Source organism: Tenrec ecaudatus, chromosome 1 (genome assembly GCF_050624435.1).
Source record: "Tenrec ecaudatus isolate mTenEca1 chromosome 1, mTenEca1.hap1, whole genome shotgun sequence".
NCBI lineage: Eukaryota > Metazoa > Chordata > Mammalia > Afrosoricida > Tenrecidae > Tenrec > Tenrec ecaudatus.
Window position 1 is genome coordinate 252,616,314 of NC_134530.1, and position 17,626 is coordinate 252,633,939.

The 17,626-nt window shown below is 43.1% G+C and overlaps 1 protein-coding gene across 1 annotated transcript in view; it reads left to right on the plus strand.

Moving 5' to 3' along the window:
• Nucleotides 1-12,835, plus strand: part of DESI2 (desumoylating isopeptidase 2) — a 118,741-nt gene extending 105,906 nt beyond the window's left edge. Inside the window, exon 5 of the mRNA XM_075531260.1 lies at nucleotides 12,567-12,835. Within this exon, the coding sequence (XP_075387375.1) occupies nucleotides 12,567-12,767 (201 nt within the window). The 3' untranslated portion in view covers nucleotides 12,768-12,835. The remainder of the gene's footprint in view (nucleotides 1-12,566) is intronic.
• The last annotated feature ends 4,791 nt before the right edge of the window (nucleotides 12,836-17,626 follow it).

Sequence of the window (17,626 nt, forward strand, 5' to 3'; positions counted from 1 at the left end):
ATCCTGCAGCCCTGGTCACATTCTGACCTCTGGATCTTGAGATGTGAGCTCGCAGCCTGCCAGCTTCCCTGCAGATTTTGGAATTCCCTAGCTCTTGCAGTCCCATGAGTCAGCAGCTGACTTGTCACTTTAGGATTTGTCAACTCTGTAAGCATGTGAGTCAAGAGAAGCCTCTAGCCTGAAATGTGAACCATAGATCTGGGACTTGCCAGCCTCCACCAATTGCCTGAGCCATTTTCTTGAATTAAATTCCTTTCTACATACATTTTCATGGTTTGGTTTTGTTCCTCTAGTGAACCCAGCCTAAGACCGGCTGCAATGACTGACCAAGAAATCAAACAGACTCTTGCTGTGGACAGCAAGATGAAAAGCATATTAGCTATATGTCCCTTTACTGATCCAGATAAAGGAGACCCTAAACCAGTGTGGGGCTGGGCACTTATCACGACTGCCCTGCACTGACTGTTTGCACTCCAGAAACATCGGTCTGAATTCAACTTGGCAAAGGAGCTGAATACTGCTAACCTCAACATCTGTCAGAGCTAGAAAAATCACTACCTTCCATTTCATCCACTCTGCTCTGCTGGAGCTCAAGACCACCAAGCAATGAACAGGAAGATGGTAGCCTCTGTCTAGTCTGTTTTCCCCTTCCACAGCACAGCTGTGAGTCTGCCTGCTCTCTCACAAGTGGCTCAGAAATAGGTTTGGGCATAGGCTTGTCCCCAAACACATCGCAATCAGTGTGAGTTCAGTTGTGACGTGACAGCAAGCACAAGTAACAAAGAGGGGACTTCAAGTTAGATACCCTTTCCTATCACAATTATGGAGGATTTCTGCCTTCTGTTGGGTAGAAAATTTGACTCTGTGTATGAGAGGGTAGGGGTTCCATGTACATTACTGAGTGTTAGCTCTATGAGCACCTCTCAGATCTTACATACTTCCTATGAGTTAATAATGGTGGGAAAACACCCACATTTCCTGTTCTGTGAAGAGTTTTTAAATGGTACAAATGTGTCTTAAATGATCAGGAAAAAGAACTTGACCTTGTGCAAACTTTTCAGTGGCAGAGATTAGCGAAGGGTATTGATAAAGAGGAGTCCTTGAATGATACTAACCAAAAAGTTGGAAGTTCATGTTACCCCAAAGGTGCCTTGGAAGAAAGGCCAACTCATCTGTGTGTGAACAGCTGCCCACTGAGAACCCCAGGAAGAGCAGTTCTACCCTGAAGCACGTGGTTATGAGTCAGAGCTGGAAGGCAACTGGTTACAGGAGAATCCCCACCCAGTGAGGACTTTTCAGCCATGAAGAAGAATGGCTTACTGGGACATGGAGGAGCCCTGAAAACATTATGATAAAAGAAATACCCAACAAAATCACTTTAAAAATAAATAAATCTGACACAGTGATAAGGTTTTTTGTGCCAGCTAGGCCAATAGGAACATGTGAGCGGAGATTAATCAGGTGCAGCCTAATTAGAGGGCAATGAGATAAATGGCTCTGCAAGGCCCACCCCCCTCTTGTTCCCTGGTGCTCAGAGCAGCGTGCTGCTGCTTTAGCTCGTTCTCTGCCTCAACCTGTGCGCCCTACTAGCTGTGGGCCAAGCCAACCCACGGATCACGTCACTAAAGCTTGAGGCTCCTTGGAGACCTGCTTCACCACACTGCTGGTACATACATCGCTTGAGTTTGAGATCCCATGAGGACCTGCTTAGCTAAGCGCCCGTGCTACTGGTGGCTGCTGCCTGTGGGAAGACTCTTCTGTCTGCTCCCTTAACCTTGGACCCAGCAGCCCAAGTGAGTTAAAGGACTTCCAGTATATTCACTGCTGCATGAAAGTGAGTTGGACTGAGCCCTCTCTACTGGTGTGTGGACTAATTAGCCATTATATTCTTTCTTGCTATGTAAACCAATCCTCTTCCATATAATCGTAAGTGCCCTGGTTTTGTTTCTCTAAAGAACCTTGCCTAATACAAGCACAAAGGGCCACATATTAGATAACTCCATTTATATGAAATATCTAGACTAGAGAAATCAATAGAGAAAGAAAGTAGATTGCCGATTGCCTAAAAGGGCAGGAGACAAGAGGACACAGATGGAGGAATCAGGGCATGATAGCCATGGTATACATGGCTTCTTTTAGTGATAAACTGTTTTAAAATTAATTGTGGGGATGGTTTCCCATCTTGGCATATAATAAAGGCCAATTGCATATAAACATTGAATTGTACATTTTAAGATGGTGAATTGAATAATATGTGAATTATGACCCATTAAAGCTTTTTAAAATTAACATATATTGGTAGGCCACACTCTTGAATGTTTATTATAACCTGAACTAGACTCTTGTTATTGTTGTTAGTTGCTGTTCAGTTGGCTCAGACTAGTGGCCATCTAAAGCATAACAGAACAAACCATTGCCCCAGTTCTGTACCATCTTCATGATGTTTGAGTCCATTGTTGCACCCTACCAGAAATGAAACAAAAGCAAAAAGTCCACAAACCTGTGGCAATAATGTCAATTCTAATTCATAGCATCAACTCATAGAAACCACAAGTGTTACAGAGTAGGAATGTTAAAATCCTTTTCTTTTCTTATTAGTAAAAACATGCAGTCATACCATTTCAATGATGGCTGCATGTCAAACATTGATTATATTCTTCAAGTTTTACAAACATCCTCACCATCTTTCTTTAAATTATTCCACAACCACTGACTGAGACTTACTGACCCTGAGCTTCTCCTCTAGCTTTACAAGCTGCCAGTAGAGCAGTTTAATCTCCATAGACAAATCTTTAAACCGGTACAAATGCTTAAGGCAGGCATACTTTATTTATTAAGATAAACAGCCAACCTCAATGGCTCCAGAACATTCAGATGCCATGCGAATTTGAAATTCATTTCCTCTTTCTTTCTCCTTTTGATTAAAACTATTCTATAGAATCTTTTATCAAAATAATGAGGAATGGCAATGCACCATCAGGTGTTCATGAAAGTAACCAGACATGCCATCTGTTTCCTCCTCCTCCCGACTCTCCTTCCTCTGCTTCTCTAGGAGAACGAAGACCAATGGTTGTACCTTGGACAGCTGGTGGCTGGTTCCTAAAAGCCCAGTCATTATGCTGTGAACTAAGTAGGAAGTACAGAAGGGTTGAGACAGAATGTTAGGCCACGTCCCTCAAAGCCATGACCACAAACTTCCGAACCAAGAAAACAAATTCCATGAGTGTTCGGCTGTGACTACGTGGCCAGAGAAAGTGCCTATGGTAACAGCTCACCATATGACCAGGTAGCAGGTCTCTTATTTCAGTGCCACTGGTGGGTTCAAATCACCAAGTTTTACAACAATAGTTGTTCTGAAGAAAGCACAATCCATTTACTCCATTCAAAAACCTTGAAGTGGACCCTAAACTAACCCCTCCCCCCTGACCACTGCATCACCACCTTTGGTGGAGAGATCTCTGCTCCACGGGGTTTTTGGTGTCTGGTTTTTTTCTGTAGCTAGCCAGCCCTTTCCTGGTGCCTTAGGGTAGACTCAACCATCCTGTCAATGAGCAGCAAGAGTGTTGGCCATTTGTGTTGCTTAGTGACACCAAAGTGGATATGACTCATGATGAATTGTGAGCACGGCTCACCCAGTAATGTCTAATAAAACCCCAGTCAGCAGATCTTCACTCACAGAGACAGCCATGGACCCATATTAAGAGATTAGCAAAGTAATGTTTTAGGTTAAAATGTTTGAGGTGGGTCTTTAAATTTCCCACTTTAATTGACTTTGTTTTGTTAACTCATCACCTACTAATCCTCATTACATTGGAGAGGACAAGTTTTATTATACTTATTGTGTTGGCTTAATTACTGTTCTCTATTTTACTTCTCTACTAGATCTCTAGGTTCTAATATCCATTGTCCTGGGCTACCCCGTGGTTCTCAAGCTTCATCATGTGCTGGCCCCCAACCATACAATCATTCTCGTTGCTACTTCATAACGGTAATTTTGCTACTGTTGGGAATTGTAATATAAATATCTGATATGCAGGATGTATTTTCATTGTTACAAATTAAATATAATGAAAGCTGGGTTAGTCTGGGTAGACTAGAGAAACAAATCCATGAACACATATGTGTATAAGAAAGAGATTTATATACAAGAACAATTGAACATTGAGAGAGCATCCCAATCCAGTCCAGATCAAATCCATAGTCCGATATTAGCCTCTATGTCCGATACCAATCTATAAAGTCCTCTTCAGACTCATGAAACACATGCAATGATGCTGAATGCAGAAGATCAAAGAAAAGTAGTACAAAGTCTTTGGATCCAATAGCATTGGAAACATCTCAACACTGGCAGGGGTCTCTTCTGCATGGCTTCTCCAGCATCCAGAGCAGCATCAGGGTGGGTCCATGTGTTTTGTCAACTGCTGTGTCTCCCACCTTCAAGGAGGAAATATGGATTTCCCAGAATTCTCAGGAAAAGGCCATGCCCACATAGAGGCCTCATTGGCTATGATCTGATTGACAAGCTAGACTCCACCCCTACACTCTTAATCCTCAAATTGACAATTATATATCTACCACATAAGCATCGTGATTAATCACAAAAACAATATGTAATTCTATATTGCGAAATATTTATTTCTAATTACAAATCAATGAAATTTTGTCTTGAAGTATAATGTAGCATGAGTAACAGCCTTCACGCCGGTTACTCATAATGTGGGCGGCACTGCCTGTGGGCAGGCCCACCTGGAGATGATAGAGGAGCAGTGTCTCGGTTACTAAGACCATCAGAAATATGTTTTCCAATGGTCTCAAGCAACCCCTGTGAAAGGGTTGTTTGACCCTCAAAAGGGTTGCAACCCACAGGTTGAGAACCCCTGGGCTACACAGAACTCACAGACACCATTCATGGTTAAAGAGTTTATTAAAGAAGTTAACAAGTTATAATGCCAGTGAGAAATGTTCAGTGTTGGGTTTATCAGGACATCTTACAAAGTTCCGTCAAGTCTGCTAATAAAAGCCCAAAGGACATACTTTGCTATAAACCTCAACCAGAACACATTCAGGCTAAGCTCCACAGGCCAGCAAACCCAGCTCTTTGAATGAAGTGCCCAGAGGCACCCACTCCAGTAAGGCTCAGCGCAAAGGCACTCAGCTCCACTTCTGTGAGTCAGCAAGTCCAATTTCTCCGAGTAAGTGCCCAGAGTAATCCCACCTTACCAGCGAGCGTCTTGCACAAAAGCGCTCAGCTTCACCTGCTCCCAGGGTTGGGAAGCCCATCACTCTAGGCCAGCCATTCTCAACCTGGGGGTCAAAGGACCCTTTCACAGGGGTCACTTGATTCATAACAGTAGCAAACTTACAGTGAGGAAGTAGCAACGAAAATAATTTGATGGTTGGGGGGTCACCACCACATGAGGAACTGTATGAAAAGGTTGCGGGAGTAGGAAGGTTGAGAACCACTGCTCTAGGCTCCTGGTTCTGCTCTGTTCTCTGATGTTGTAGCTGTCATCTGGATCCAGAAGGTTCACTGTGTGTGGCTCCTAGTACGTGCTCCATTTCTGGCTCTTGGCTGGTAATGAGACCCTTCCTCCTGCTTCTCAGAGGACTCCTTCTATGTACAACAGGTGGGCGTGCCAGGGAAGGCCGTTTGTAATTACTCACAGGTGAATCCTGTCAGTATTTTCCCTACCTTCTCACCAGGCGCATTCAGGGAAAGGTCATTTGGTGGGAGTTAGAGATTTGGGCTAACAGAGCTGCATTAAAAAATTCACAGCCCCTGAAGTTATACTTACTCTAAAAGAGATAGGTATCTGGTGCTGTGTTTTCTAAGTAAATGGAGAGATATTATGTTCATGGACTAGACTTAATATTGTAAAATTGTGAAGTCACCGCAATTTAGCTATAGTTTTAACATCATTAACCACCAAAATACCAACATCTCAGCCAGAAGGAGTTTCCCTCACCAGATATCAAGGTTTATTACATGTCTATATTTACCATGATAATGTAGTTTGGTGCCGTGATAGACCCATTGACCAGTGAAACAGGCTAGAGAACCCAGAAAGCCAGCCTTAACCACATGGGACAGAAACAGCATGACAGGCAAGCTGGTGGGGGAATCTTTGAAAGATGGAGCTGGGGGTGGGGGGGGGATGAGTATACACACACACACACACACACACACACACACACGAAACGGATGTCCTACCTCTCTCCAGAATAACTCCAGGTGCACCGGCCTTCAACATGAGCCACACAGTGGGATCTCCATTACCTAACAGCACCAAGCTCGTACTTGACACTCCTTGAGCAGCGAAGTTCGAGAGAGAAAAATCCGCTCAGTGTTCATAACTTTGCTCCACAGCTGAACTCCAACTTGAAGAAATCCACAAGTCCTGTGTCCGCATCTCACTGCACACACAGAGGAGTGACGCTTCAGTCGAAGCGCTGCTCTCGCTCAGAGGCACACTGTGCTTTATTAAGGCGTTAAAACATTTGTCATTGTGGAGGGGGGTGTGCTTTATTTGCATAAAATTTAGTCACCATGGCTCCAAAAAAAAGTTAGTGATACCAGCAGTAAAACTAAGAGAAAAAAAAAACTGTGAGGACCACAATAGGGTTAAAGAAAAAAAAACAAATTCATTGCAAAATTTGAATCAGGTTGCCGCTTGTCTGGTTCTGCAGCCGAATGCAACCTGGCTACGTCGACATTATCAACAGTTGGGTGTGGGGGGTGCTGATGAAAGCAGCTAATGTAGGGAAAGAGGTGAAATCGTTACTCACAGAACAAAGACCCCAGAGCATTGCAGAGGTTGAAAAGTTACTGGTAATTGGGTAAATAGAAACAACTCGCTGGTGATGGAATATCTCAGACCATGATAGGTGAGAGGTTAGAGCCTCCGGATGGTTTAATGAAAAATGTTGCGGGAGCGAGTGCTGAGCAGCGCGTGTTCAAAGCCAGCCGAGGTTGCTTTTAAACATTCACGGAGAAAACAGGCCCGCCAGTGCAGTGAGGCATGGGCAAGGGGGAGGGCTAATAGAGACAAAGCCAATAAATCCATGGCTGAATTTGCTGGCATTGTGAAGACTGAGAGTTTTGTTCCCCAGCAAGTGTTCAACTTAATGGGAACCAGACATTTTGGGAAAAGATGCCCCAGTGGACCTTTATTACTAAGAGGAAAAGGTATTGCCAGGCCACAAGCCTATGAATGACGGGCTCACTCTATTGTCGGATGGGAATGCTAGTGGGGACTTTAAAGTGAAGCCCAGGTTAGTGCACCATTCTGAAAACCCACGGGGTTTTAAACTGGTAAGTCTTTCAGCAAAAAGAGACAGAGTGGGACCTTTAATTAATCGAGGTCTTGAGGGAGGTGAAGTTTGTAGGGAACAGGAAGTGAAAGGAATTTAGGATAGCCAGATAAGGAAAGGCTAGAGCTGGCCCTTTGTCTAAAGCCAGAGAATTGGTTAACTTAAAACGTATAAAGACCACAAGAGTGGCTATTACATAACGGAAGAGAAAATGAGGTTTAATACAGACCCACTAACAAACTACAACAGAGGTTGGGGAGGAAAGAGTTAAATGGCTCTGGTGCCACAGCCACTGCTTCTGCTTTGGGAGCCCGAACTGGAGAGAGTGAGAGAGAGAGAGAGAGGTGTGTGTGTGTATGTGTGTTTGTGTGTGAGAGAGAGAGATGTGTGTGTGTGTGTGTGTGTGTGAGAGAGAGAGAGAGAGGTATTCCAGAGGGCCCACAGGACGTGTGTGTGTGTGTGTGTGAGAGAGAGAGAGAGAGAGAGAGAGAGGTGTGTGTGTGTGTGTGTGTGTGTGTGTGTGTGTGTGTGTGTGTGTGTGTGGTATTCCAGAGGGCCCACAGGGCATGTGTGTGTGTGTGTGTGTGAGAGAGAGAGAGAGAGAGAGAGAGATTCCAGAGGGCCCACAGGGCAAAAGCAAAGAACAGCCAGGGAGGAAGCTAAGAACAGCCAGGGCAAGAATGAAGGCTGTTCTCAGGTATTGAAGTCTTGGGGCCATCTACTTTTTGCAGACATAACGAATCCCACCCATCTTTGTGGTTGGCGTGGACCACTCCAGTGGGCCAGGCGCTAGCTTCCACAAGCGGACGTCACTTAATTAGGCGGGAAGATGGGCTGAGTAAGCCTTGTGAACAGAAGAAATGGCTGCTGCCATCCTTAATAACACTGCCACCGGACCCTAGGTAAGCAGCGAAAGATAATGAAAAGTGAGTGCAATGTGGAGGGCGAATAACAAGCATGGGCAACCATGCATTATTGAGTTGGTACAGGAAGTGTTTGGGCCTAGTGTTAAAAAACAAAAAACCTTTCCGGAGCAAGCCTTGTCTCTGAAAGCACTCCTCTGAATGGACAATGCTCCTGCTCAGCCTCCAGACTTGGAGGAGGAGTCGGGCGATCAAGGCTCCTTGAGCGCTGTTAAGTTCTTGTCCTCCAGTAGGCTGCTCTCATGCAGCCCCGTGGACCGCTTGTCATTGCTAATTTCAAATACTGTGCCCCAAAGCCCTGTTCCAGCAGTGCTGTGAGATAACCTCAGACACCCGGGTGACCCTTCCAGAGCTCTGGAAAAGTCTTCTCCACGTCTTCCACTGCGTTCCCCTTATTGACAAAGCCTGCGGTGGGCGGGGGAGGTCATTTCTTGCAAGGCCATGACATCTGCATGGCAAGCGGTGTGACCAGAAGCTAGGGCTCTGAGGAGGAGCCTATTGTGGAGGACAGAGTGTCTCTCAGCCAGCCGGTCGGTCTGGAGGTGGAAGAGATGGTAAGGAGCATAGGGCAGGCCGAGCTCACCGCTTCAGGCTCTTCTGCAGGAGCAGCAGCAGGACAGCTGAGGAATATCCTCCAGGGAGAGGAGAAAGTGGCGAGGTCCCTCGACCGTGAATGAAGGCAGTGAACTCTCAATGGATGGAAGTGACTCCTCTCTGGACAGAACCTCACCAGATAAGGCAATGACAGACCGGAGTGTGACCCAGCAAATGAAAATGCTCCCTCTCAGTTTAAGAACCTTTCGTACAGAAGCAGGTGTCCTTAGACCATTTTTTTAGTGAAAAATGACGGAGAAGCGACCCTAGAACGGGTAGTGCCGACAGTTACTATGAAAGGGCTCTCCTCCAATCTCTCCCCACTGCTCAGTATGCCAGGAAGCCAAGCCAATCTAAGCACCTGCACAAATGTCTTGAAAGATTTTATTTACTCTGTGTGTTTTGATGTTTAATGTACTGTTCATTGTGTTTAGATGTTTTAGAGGATTTCCACAACTTAGGACTGTTACCTTTCCTGGAAAAATGAATTTAAAAGTGTAATTTTGGGGCCTCAGAACCAATTACTTGGTTTTCCATTAGTTCTTATGGGAAAAATATGTTCTGTTCTTGAACCTTTTAGTGTTTGAACAAGAATTTGGAATGAATTGTGTTTGACAACCAAGATATCACTGTAGTAAATAAATATATTTTGAACCTTGGGATAAGGGCAGATTTCTTTCTTTTTTTATCATTTTATTGGGGGCTCATACAACTCTTATCACAACCCATACATACATCAATTGTATAAAGCACATTTGTACATTCATTGCCTTCATCATTCTCAAAACATTTGCTCTCCACTTAAGCCCCTAGCTAGCATCAGCTCCTCTTTTTTTTTTTCCTCCCTCTGGTCTAGCCACATGCTCTGGTCTAGCCATTGTAAGGTAGAATTTGTATTATGATGGTGGGGAGGAAGCATTTAGGAACTAGAGGAAAGTTGTATGTTTCATCATTGATACACTGCACCCTGACTGGCTCATCTCCTCCCCACAACCCTTCCATAAGGGGATGTCCAATTGCCTACAGATGGGCCCTGAGTCTCCACTCCGCACTCCCCCTCATTCACTATGGTAAGATTTTTTGTTCTGATGATGCCTGATACCTGATCCCTTCAACACCTCGTGATTGCACAGGCTGGTGTGCTTTGCTGCTTCTGTTAAAAAAACAAAACAAAAAACAGAGCAGGGACAGGTTCCAGGTACAGGTTCTGCAAGAGCACAATGTAGTGTTCTGAAATTTCCATTCTTCACAATGTTACCCATAATTTGTTATGATCCACACAACTGAATGTTTTTGCATAGTCAGTAAAATACAAATAACCTTCTTTCTGATATTCTATGTTTTCAGCCAAAATCCTCCTGACATCAGCAATGATACCCCTCTTTCTACATTCTCCTCTGGATCAGCTTGAATTTCTGACAGATCCCCATTGATGTACTATTAAAGCTGTTATTGGATTATCTTCAGCACAATTTTACTTTCATGTGACACTAATGATACTGTTCTACAATTTCTGCATGCTGCTGGGTCACATTTTTTGAAAAGGACACCTGTATGGACCTTTTCCAGTGAGTTGACTAGTTAAGTGTCTTTTTAATTTCTCGGCATAGGCCAGTGAGTTCTCCCCATGCTCTGTTGAGTTGTTGAAACATTTTGGTTGGTAATCTGTTCACTCTTGGGGCCTTCAGTTTTTCTCTAATGCCTTCAGTGCAACTTGGACTTCTTCCTTCTGTATCATTGATCCTGAGTCATATGCCATCTCTTGAAACGGTTGAATGTCTGCTAGTGTTTGTTTGTTTGTTTGTTAGCACGATGCGTATTTCTTCCATCATCTTTTAATGCTTCCTGAACCATTCAATATTTTGCCCATAGAATCTTTCAATATTTCAACCCAAAGCTTGAATCTGTTTCTTCATTTTTTTCAACTTGAGATATGCTGAGCACATTTTCCTTTTTGACTTTGTAACGTCAGAGCTTTGCACATTTTATTCTAATATTTACTTTGTTTTCTCAAGCTGCCCTTTGAAATTTTTTTTGTTTTATTTTTATTTATTTTTAATCATTTTATTGGGGATCATGCAACTCTTATCACAACCCATACATACATAAATTGTGTACAGCACATTTGTACATTCATTGCCCTCATCATTCTCAAAACAGCCCTTTGAAATTTTTATTCAACTCTTTTACTTCACTATTTCTTCCATTTTCTTAGCTCCTCTACACTCAATAGCACGTTTCAATCTCTTCTGACATCCACTTTGATCTTTTGTTTCTTTCCTGTCTTCATGTGTGATGTTCTCGACGTCATCCCACAGCTCAGCTAGTTTTCTGTCATTAGTGTTCAACATGTCAAATCTGGTTTTGAGATGTTCTCATAATTCAGGTGGGATAGACTCAAGACCATATTTGGGCTCTCATGGACTTTTTTAAGTTTTTCTTCAACTGTTACCTGCACTTACATAGGAGTAATTGATGGTCTATTCCACAGTTGACCCATGGGCTGTTTGGGCTGCTGTTACTGAAGTTCTTCTCTTTCGTCTCTTCCCACAGATGTAGTCAATTTGAGTGCTGTGTACTGTGTCTGGTGAAGTCCATGTTTACAGTCATCCTTGATATTTTTGAAAGGGGGTATTTTAAATGAGGAAGCAATTTGTCTTGCTAATTCTATCACGTGATCTTCAGTTTCATAGTTTTCAACTACCGCCCCTTCCTGTTTGTTTCCATTCCTCTTGAATTTGTTGCTCCCAGCATAGTAAGCTATGATTACTTGATTCAAAAGGGTCAATTTCAGTCCACGTCAGCTCTCTAGTTCCTAGGATATAGACCTTTACATGTTTGTGTTAGACAGGGTTCTCTAGAGAGACAAAACCAGATTGCTAATAATTTTATATATATACACAGATAGATAGATAATACAAGAAATTAACAGTTAAATTATAAACCAGTACAAATGGCTCAGTGTAACTCACTCCCATGAGACAGTTGTGAGACACTGGCAGTCCTTCAAGTCTTGAGGGCTGCCAGGTAGATCTCTGTAGAGCAATTCAGGCTATCCGGGCACAGGCTGCAAACAGCAAGGCAGGTCACCAGCAGTCAGTCCCCAGCTCAAGAGATGTAAGTTCCAATTGTGTGGCGAAGCAGGTCTTGAAGGAACCTCAAATTACAGCGACACAGTCCACAGGTTAGGTGTCCCACAGGTAGTGTAGCTGCAAATTGAGGCACAGAACAAGCAAGGCAGCCACACACTGGTCCAATGATCAAAGAGTGAGAAACAAGAAAGGTGAGGCTCGCCGAGCCATTCATCTCTCCGCCCTTCAATTAATCCCACATGTGTTTATCGGCCAGGCTGGCACAATAAACTAACTTCCTCAACGTTCCATTTCATTTTTTATGATTTCCAGTTTTTTCAGATTCATACTTTATACATAACATTCCATATTCACATTAGTAACAGAGTTCGCAGCTTTTTCTTCTCATTTTAAGTCATGCCCCATCAGTAAATGAATGTCCCTAAAGCTTGCTCCGTCCACATTATGGTCAACTCTACTTTGAGGAGGCAGCTGCTCTTCCCCAGTTGTAATTTGAGTGCTGTCCAAGTGTGGCAGTTACATAACCTTCTGTCAACTTGAGTGAAGGGGTGGAGTCTAGCCTGTCAATCAGATTATAGCCAATGAGGCCTCTATGTGGGCATGGTCTTCTCCTGAGGATTCTGGGAATTCTTGTCTTCCTCCCTAGAGGCGGGACATACTCTCTGCTTCACATTCCTGTTGCAAGTCACATGGAGAGACACTGATGGAGCCACAGCCCTGGAACTGGAGGAACCATGTGGAGACTGAAGCCAGCACTGAGATGCTTCTAATACCACTGGATCCACAAGACATTCCACCCACCGGCCTATGGTCTTCCTGCATTCGGCATCATTGCATGGCTGCATGAGTCTAAAGAGCAATGTATGGACTAGTATCACGCATATGGGCTAATATAGGATTTATTATAGGACTTGATCTGGGCTTGGCTGGGATATTTCTTAATAAATAATTGCTCTTTGATATAAAGTTCTCTCATACACATATGTGAGTGTCAATGAATTTGTTTCTCTAGTCTGCTTGGACTAACACAAACAGGATGGGCTCCTCTCCTGGCACGATATCTGACAATATTTCACTGATACTCATAAAGTTTTCATTAGCTAATCGCTCAGAAGTGTACAGCCTTCCCTTTCTTCATAGTCTGTTCTTAAGCTCCACTGAAACGTGTTCACCTTGGATGCTGCTGCTTGTATTTAAAATACCAGTGACAGAGCTTCCAGCATGACAACAACTTGCATGCCATCGCTGTGCAACAGACTGACAGACAAGAGTGACAGACAGCTAGTACTCATCTGTAACTTCCACAAATCAGACGGGACTTCAAAAAGTATATGGAAAATTGTATTAAAACATGAAAACTAAGAATGAAAACTTTTTTTTGCTTTATATAATATCCATCAAGGTCAAGACACTTTTGTAACCAGTGATGCCGGCCACTGAGGCCCTTACTAAAGAACTGAGAATCCTGGGAGTTTTACCATGTTAATGCAGTCTTTTTTGCATTCCTAAATGAAAAAATGGGTGTCCATTCAGGATTTTTTTTTTAAGATAAAGTAATTAAAAAGTCAGAAAGAGCCAAATGAGGCCAAATGAGGTTTGTAATGTGGATGCCCAGTGATTTCCCACGGAATCTCACAAAGTCGCCCTTGTTTGGTGAGAGGAATGAGCCAGAGCTTTATGAGGGCGGAGGGGGAGCCTCTGGGGAAGCTTTCCCAGGCGTTTTGCTGCTATGCTTTGACTAATCTCAAAACAACTGAGATGGCTGTGGTATTAGCTGCTTTTTCTGCTGTTCATCACCGGTCTTCTTTATTTAAGGTACAAACAAGATTATTTCCTCAACATTTTATGTGGCTGGTCTATTACTTAAGACTTTATCTTTAACTTCTTGCTCCTTTTTCAAATTGGTTATCCATTTGTAAACTGCTCATTTCTTTTGGGCATTTTTCCCATAAACGTTTTGGAATGTACCAATGATTTCACCATTCTCCCATCCAAGCTGCACCATAAATTCGACGTTGGCTCTCGCTTCAATTGGAGTCGAACACAAGCTGCTCTGACAGGGATCTCCTCAAACTGCTCTCTTGTCTTCTTAGTGCTTCAAACTGGACCTAGTTCAGACATGTTATAACAACTTAGTCCAAGTTTATTTTGGTAAAAGGAAAGAAATGAAGATTCATGCATAGTACATATTTTCCCAAGAACTTTCTGAAGACTTCTCATACAAATAAGAGGAGCCCTAGTGGAGCTGTGGTTAGGTGCTGGGCTGTTAATCACAGGTCAGTGGTTCAAACCCACGAGTCACTCTGCAGGAGAAATGTGAAGCCGCCTCTTCCCCTGAAGATTTACAGTCTCAAAAGCCCAATGTCGGGTCATTATGAATCAGAGCCAACTCAATGGCAGTGTGTTTGCTTTGGCACATGACTAATCTAGTAATGTTGAAAGAGAAAAACACCAAAAGCCGACTTACATATGATATCTTCTTCCATAAAATTAAAACTAACCAAAACCAAAAAACATGCTGTGTCATACAGGTAAATGTGATAAAAACAAAATAATTATAAACAGTAGATTTAGGACTCATTTCTGTTGGTAATGGAAAGCAGGGAGGAGAGCGGGGCAAGAAGAGAGAGGATTAAGCGAATGTTAGGCCCTGGACTCTGTGTTGGATGGAGAATTCACAGATGTCCAATTGTAATTGAACTAATGAATGTTTACTTGTGTCAGGTGACTGTGGAAAAGCATTTGTGTAGCTCATAACAAAGGATGGGCAGCATTGTGATGAATGGGAATTCCAGCACACTGAATTGTGCAGATGTGGAACCTGTATATCAACCAAGAGACGTCCCTTCTAAGAACAAGGGGACACGGCATGGTGTAAAATCAGGAAACGTGTGCATCAGGGTTGTATCCTTTCGTGATACTTAATCAATCTGTATGTGGAGCAAATAATCCGAGAAGTTGGACCATATGAAGAAGAATGTAGCATCAGATCGGAGGAAGGCTTATGAACAACCTGTAAGATGCAGATGACACAACCATGTTTACTAAAAGCAAAGAGGGCTCACATGGGATGAAAATCGAAGCCTGGAGCCTGCAGTATAAATTACAATTCCATGTAAAGAAGAAGAAAACACTCATAATTAGACCATGGAGAATGTCATGCTACACGAAGAAAAGATTGCACTGGTCAGAGGTTTCACTTTGCTTAGATTCACAATCCATACGCATGGAAGCAGCAGTCAAGAGACCAATGGACGTATTGTTCTGGCCAAATCTGCTGCAAAACACTTCCTCAAAGTATTAAGGTGAAGAGGACTAACCCACGGCGTTTTCAATTGTTCGGTGTGGACGTGAACTTGGACTGCCAGTAAGGAAGACCACAGACGAGCTGACGCGTTTGAATGAGGTGCTGGCAAAACTGTTGACAGTGCTGTGGACTGCTAAGAGCTCAGACAAATCAGTCTCGGGAAAGGGGCAGCTGGATGCTCCTGAGAATCCAAGGCAGTGAGACTCAGTTTATCAAGAGAAACTATTCCCTGCAAAAGTGCATCCTGTTTGGGAGAGAGTCGGAAAAGAGAAGACCCTGAAGTTTTCACAACTTCCAGTATTCCTAGATTCATACTTCATACATTCCAAGTCCCAATTATTAATAAATGTTTGCAGCTGTTCCTTCTGTGTCTTAGCTGCTAAATCACGGAGAATACTGATCCAATCACGTTCATGCAAAACCTCAACTACCACTAATGCCATTGGCTCGTGTATTGCCAGCTAACATGGTTGAACAATGATCAGTCCTTTTCTAACACAGCAGCCACGTTTATTCCTTCCAGCTTCTTCTGATGGCTCGTGCATGGCTCAGCAATTGGCCTGTAGAATCCTTCAGTATTGCAACTCCTGCCTTGAACACAGTCCATATACGCAAAAATGTTCTACCCTCGACTTTGGTGAGCGGCAGCTGTGATTTCAAAAGCTTATAACTGACTGTCTAAGGGACAGTTATTAGTCAAAAGTCAAGAAAATCGAAGACTCATGAAAACAGTTAGTGCAAAGGATCAGTGTTCCACAGGAACCTCCGCCTCCTAAACTCAAAGGTAAGAAATTTTGAAAAATGTCTCCAGTTCTCTCCAGTGTGAGAAATGCTAAGGGCGTCCTTCCCTTTGAGTTTGCTATCTCCAAGTCTTGGCGTGTGTCGTTATGTCTTACTCTGTCTTCCCAAGTTGCCCTTTGAAATATTCGGTTCAGCCCTTTTAGAGCATCATCTCTTTCACTTTAGCTTCTTTGAGTTCTAGAGCAAGTTTTCTTCGGACATCCAGTTTAGTCTTTCTTTCTGGTCTTGTTAATGACTTTTTTGTTTCTTTATAGATGATATCCTTTGACCTTCATAACTCACCTGGTCTTTACTCACTAGTGTTGAGTGCATTAAGTCTATTTGTGAGGTAATCTCTAAATTCATGTAGAATATACTAAAGGTCATATTTTAACTTTCTTTTTTTAAATCATTTTATTAGGGGCACATACAACTCTTATCACAACATATTTTTACTTTCTTTTTTTAAAATTTTTTAAAAACATTTTATTAGGGGCTCATACAACTCTTATCACAGTCCATACATATACATACATCAATTGTATAACGCACATCTGTACATTCTTTGCCCTAATCATTTTCTTTTCTTTCTTTCTTTTTTTTCCCTTTTCTTTTTTTACCTTTTATTAGGGACTCATACAACTCTTATCACAATCCATACATATACATACATCAATTGTATAAAGCACATCCATACTTTCCCTGCCGCAATCATTCTCAAAGCATTTGCTCTCCACTTAAGCCCTTTGCATCAGGTCCTCTTTTTTTCCCCCCTCCCTCCCCGCTCCCCCCTCCCTCATGTGCCCTTGGTAATTTATACATCGTTATTTTGTCATATCTTGCTCTATCCGGAGTCTCCCTTCCCCCCCTTCTCTGCCGTCTCTCTCCCAGGGAGGAGGTCACATGTGGATCCCTGTAATCAGTTCCCCCTTTCCAACCCACTCACCCTACACTCTCCAAGCATCGCCCCTCACACACTTGGTCCTGAAGGTATCATCCACCCTGGATTCCCTGTGCCTCCAGCCCCCATATGTACCAGTGTACACCTCTGCCCTATCCAGCCCTGCAAGGTAGAATTCGGATCATGGTAGTTGGGGGGAGGAAGCATCCAGGATCTGGGGGAAAGCTGTGCTCTTCGTCGGTACTACCTTGCACCCTGACTGACCCATCTCCTCTCCTAAACCCCTCTATGAGGGGATCTCCAGTGGCCGACACTTGGGCCTTGGGTCTCCACTCTGCACTTCCCCCTTCATTCAATGTGGTATATATATATATATATATATATATATATATATATATATATATATATATACACACACACACACACACACACATATTCTTCTTTTTTTTTTTGCATGATGCCTTATACCTGGTCCCTTTGGCACCTCGTGATCGCACTGGCTGGTGTGCTTCTTCCGTGTGGGCTTTTTTGCTTCTGAGCTAGATGGCCACTTGTTTATCTTCAAGCCTTTAAAGACCCCAGACACTATCTCTTTTGATAGCCGGGCACCATCAGCTTTCTTCGCCACATTTGCTTATGCACCCATTTGTCTTCAGCGATCCTATCATGGAGTTGTGCAGCCAATGATATGATGATTTGTTGTTTTTGATGCCTGATA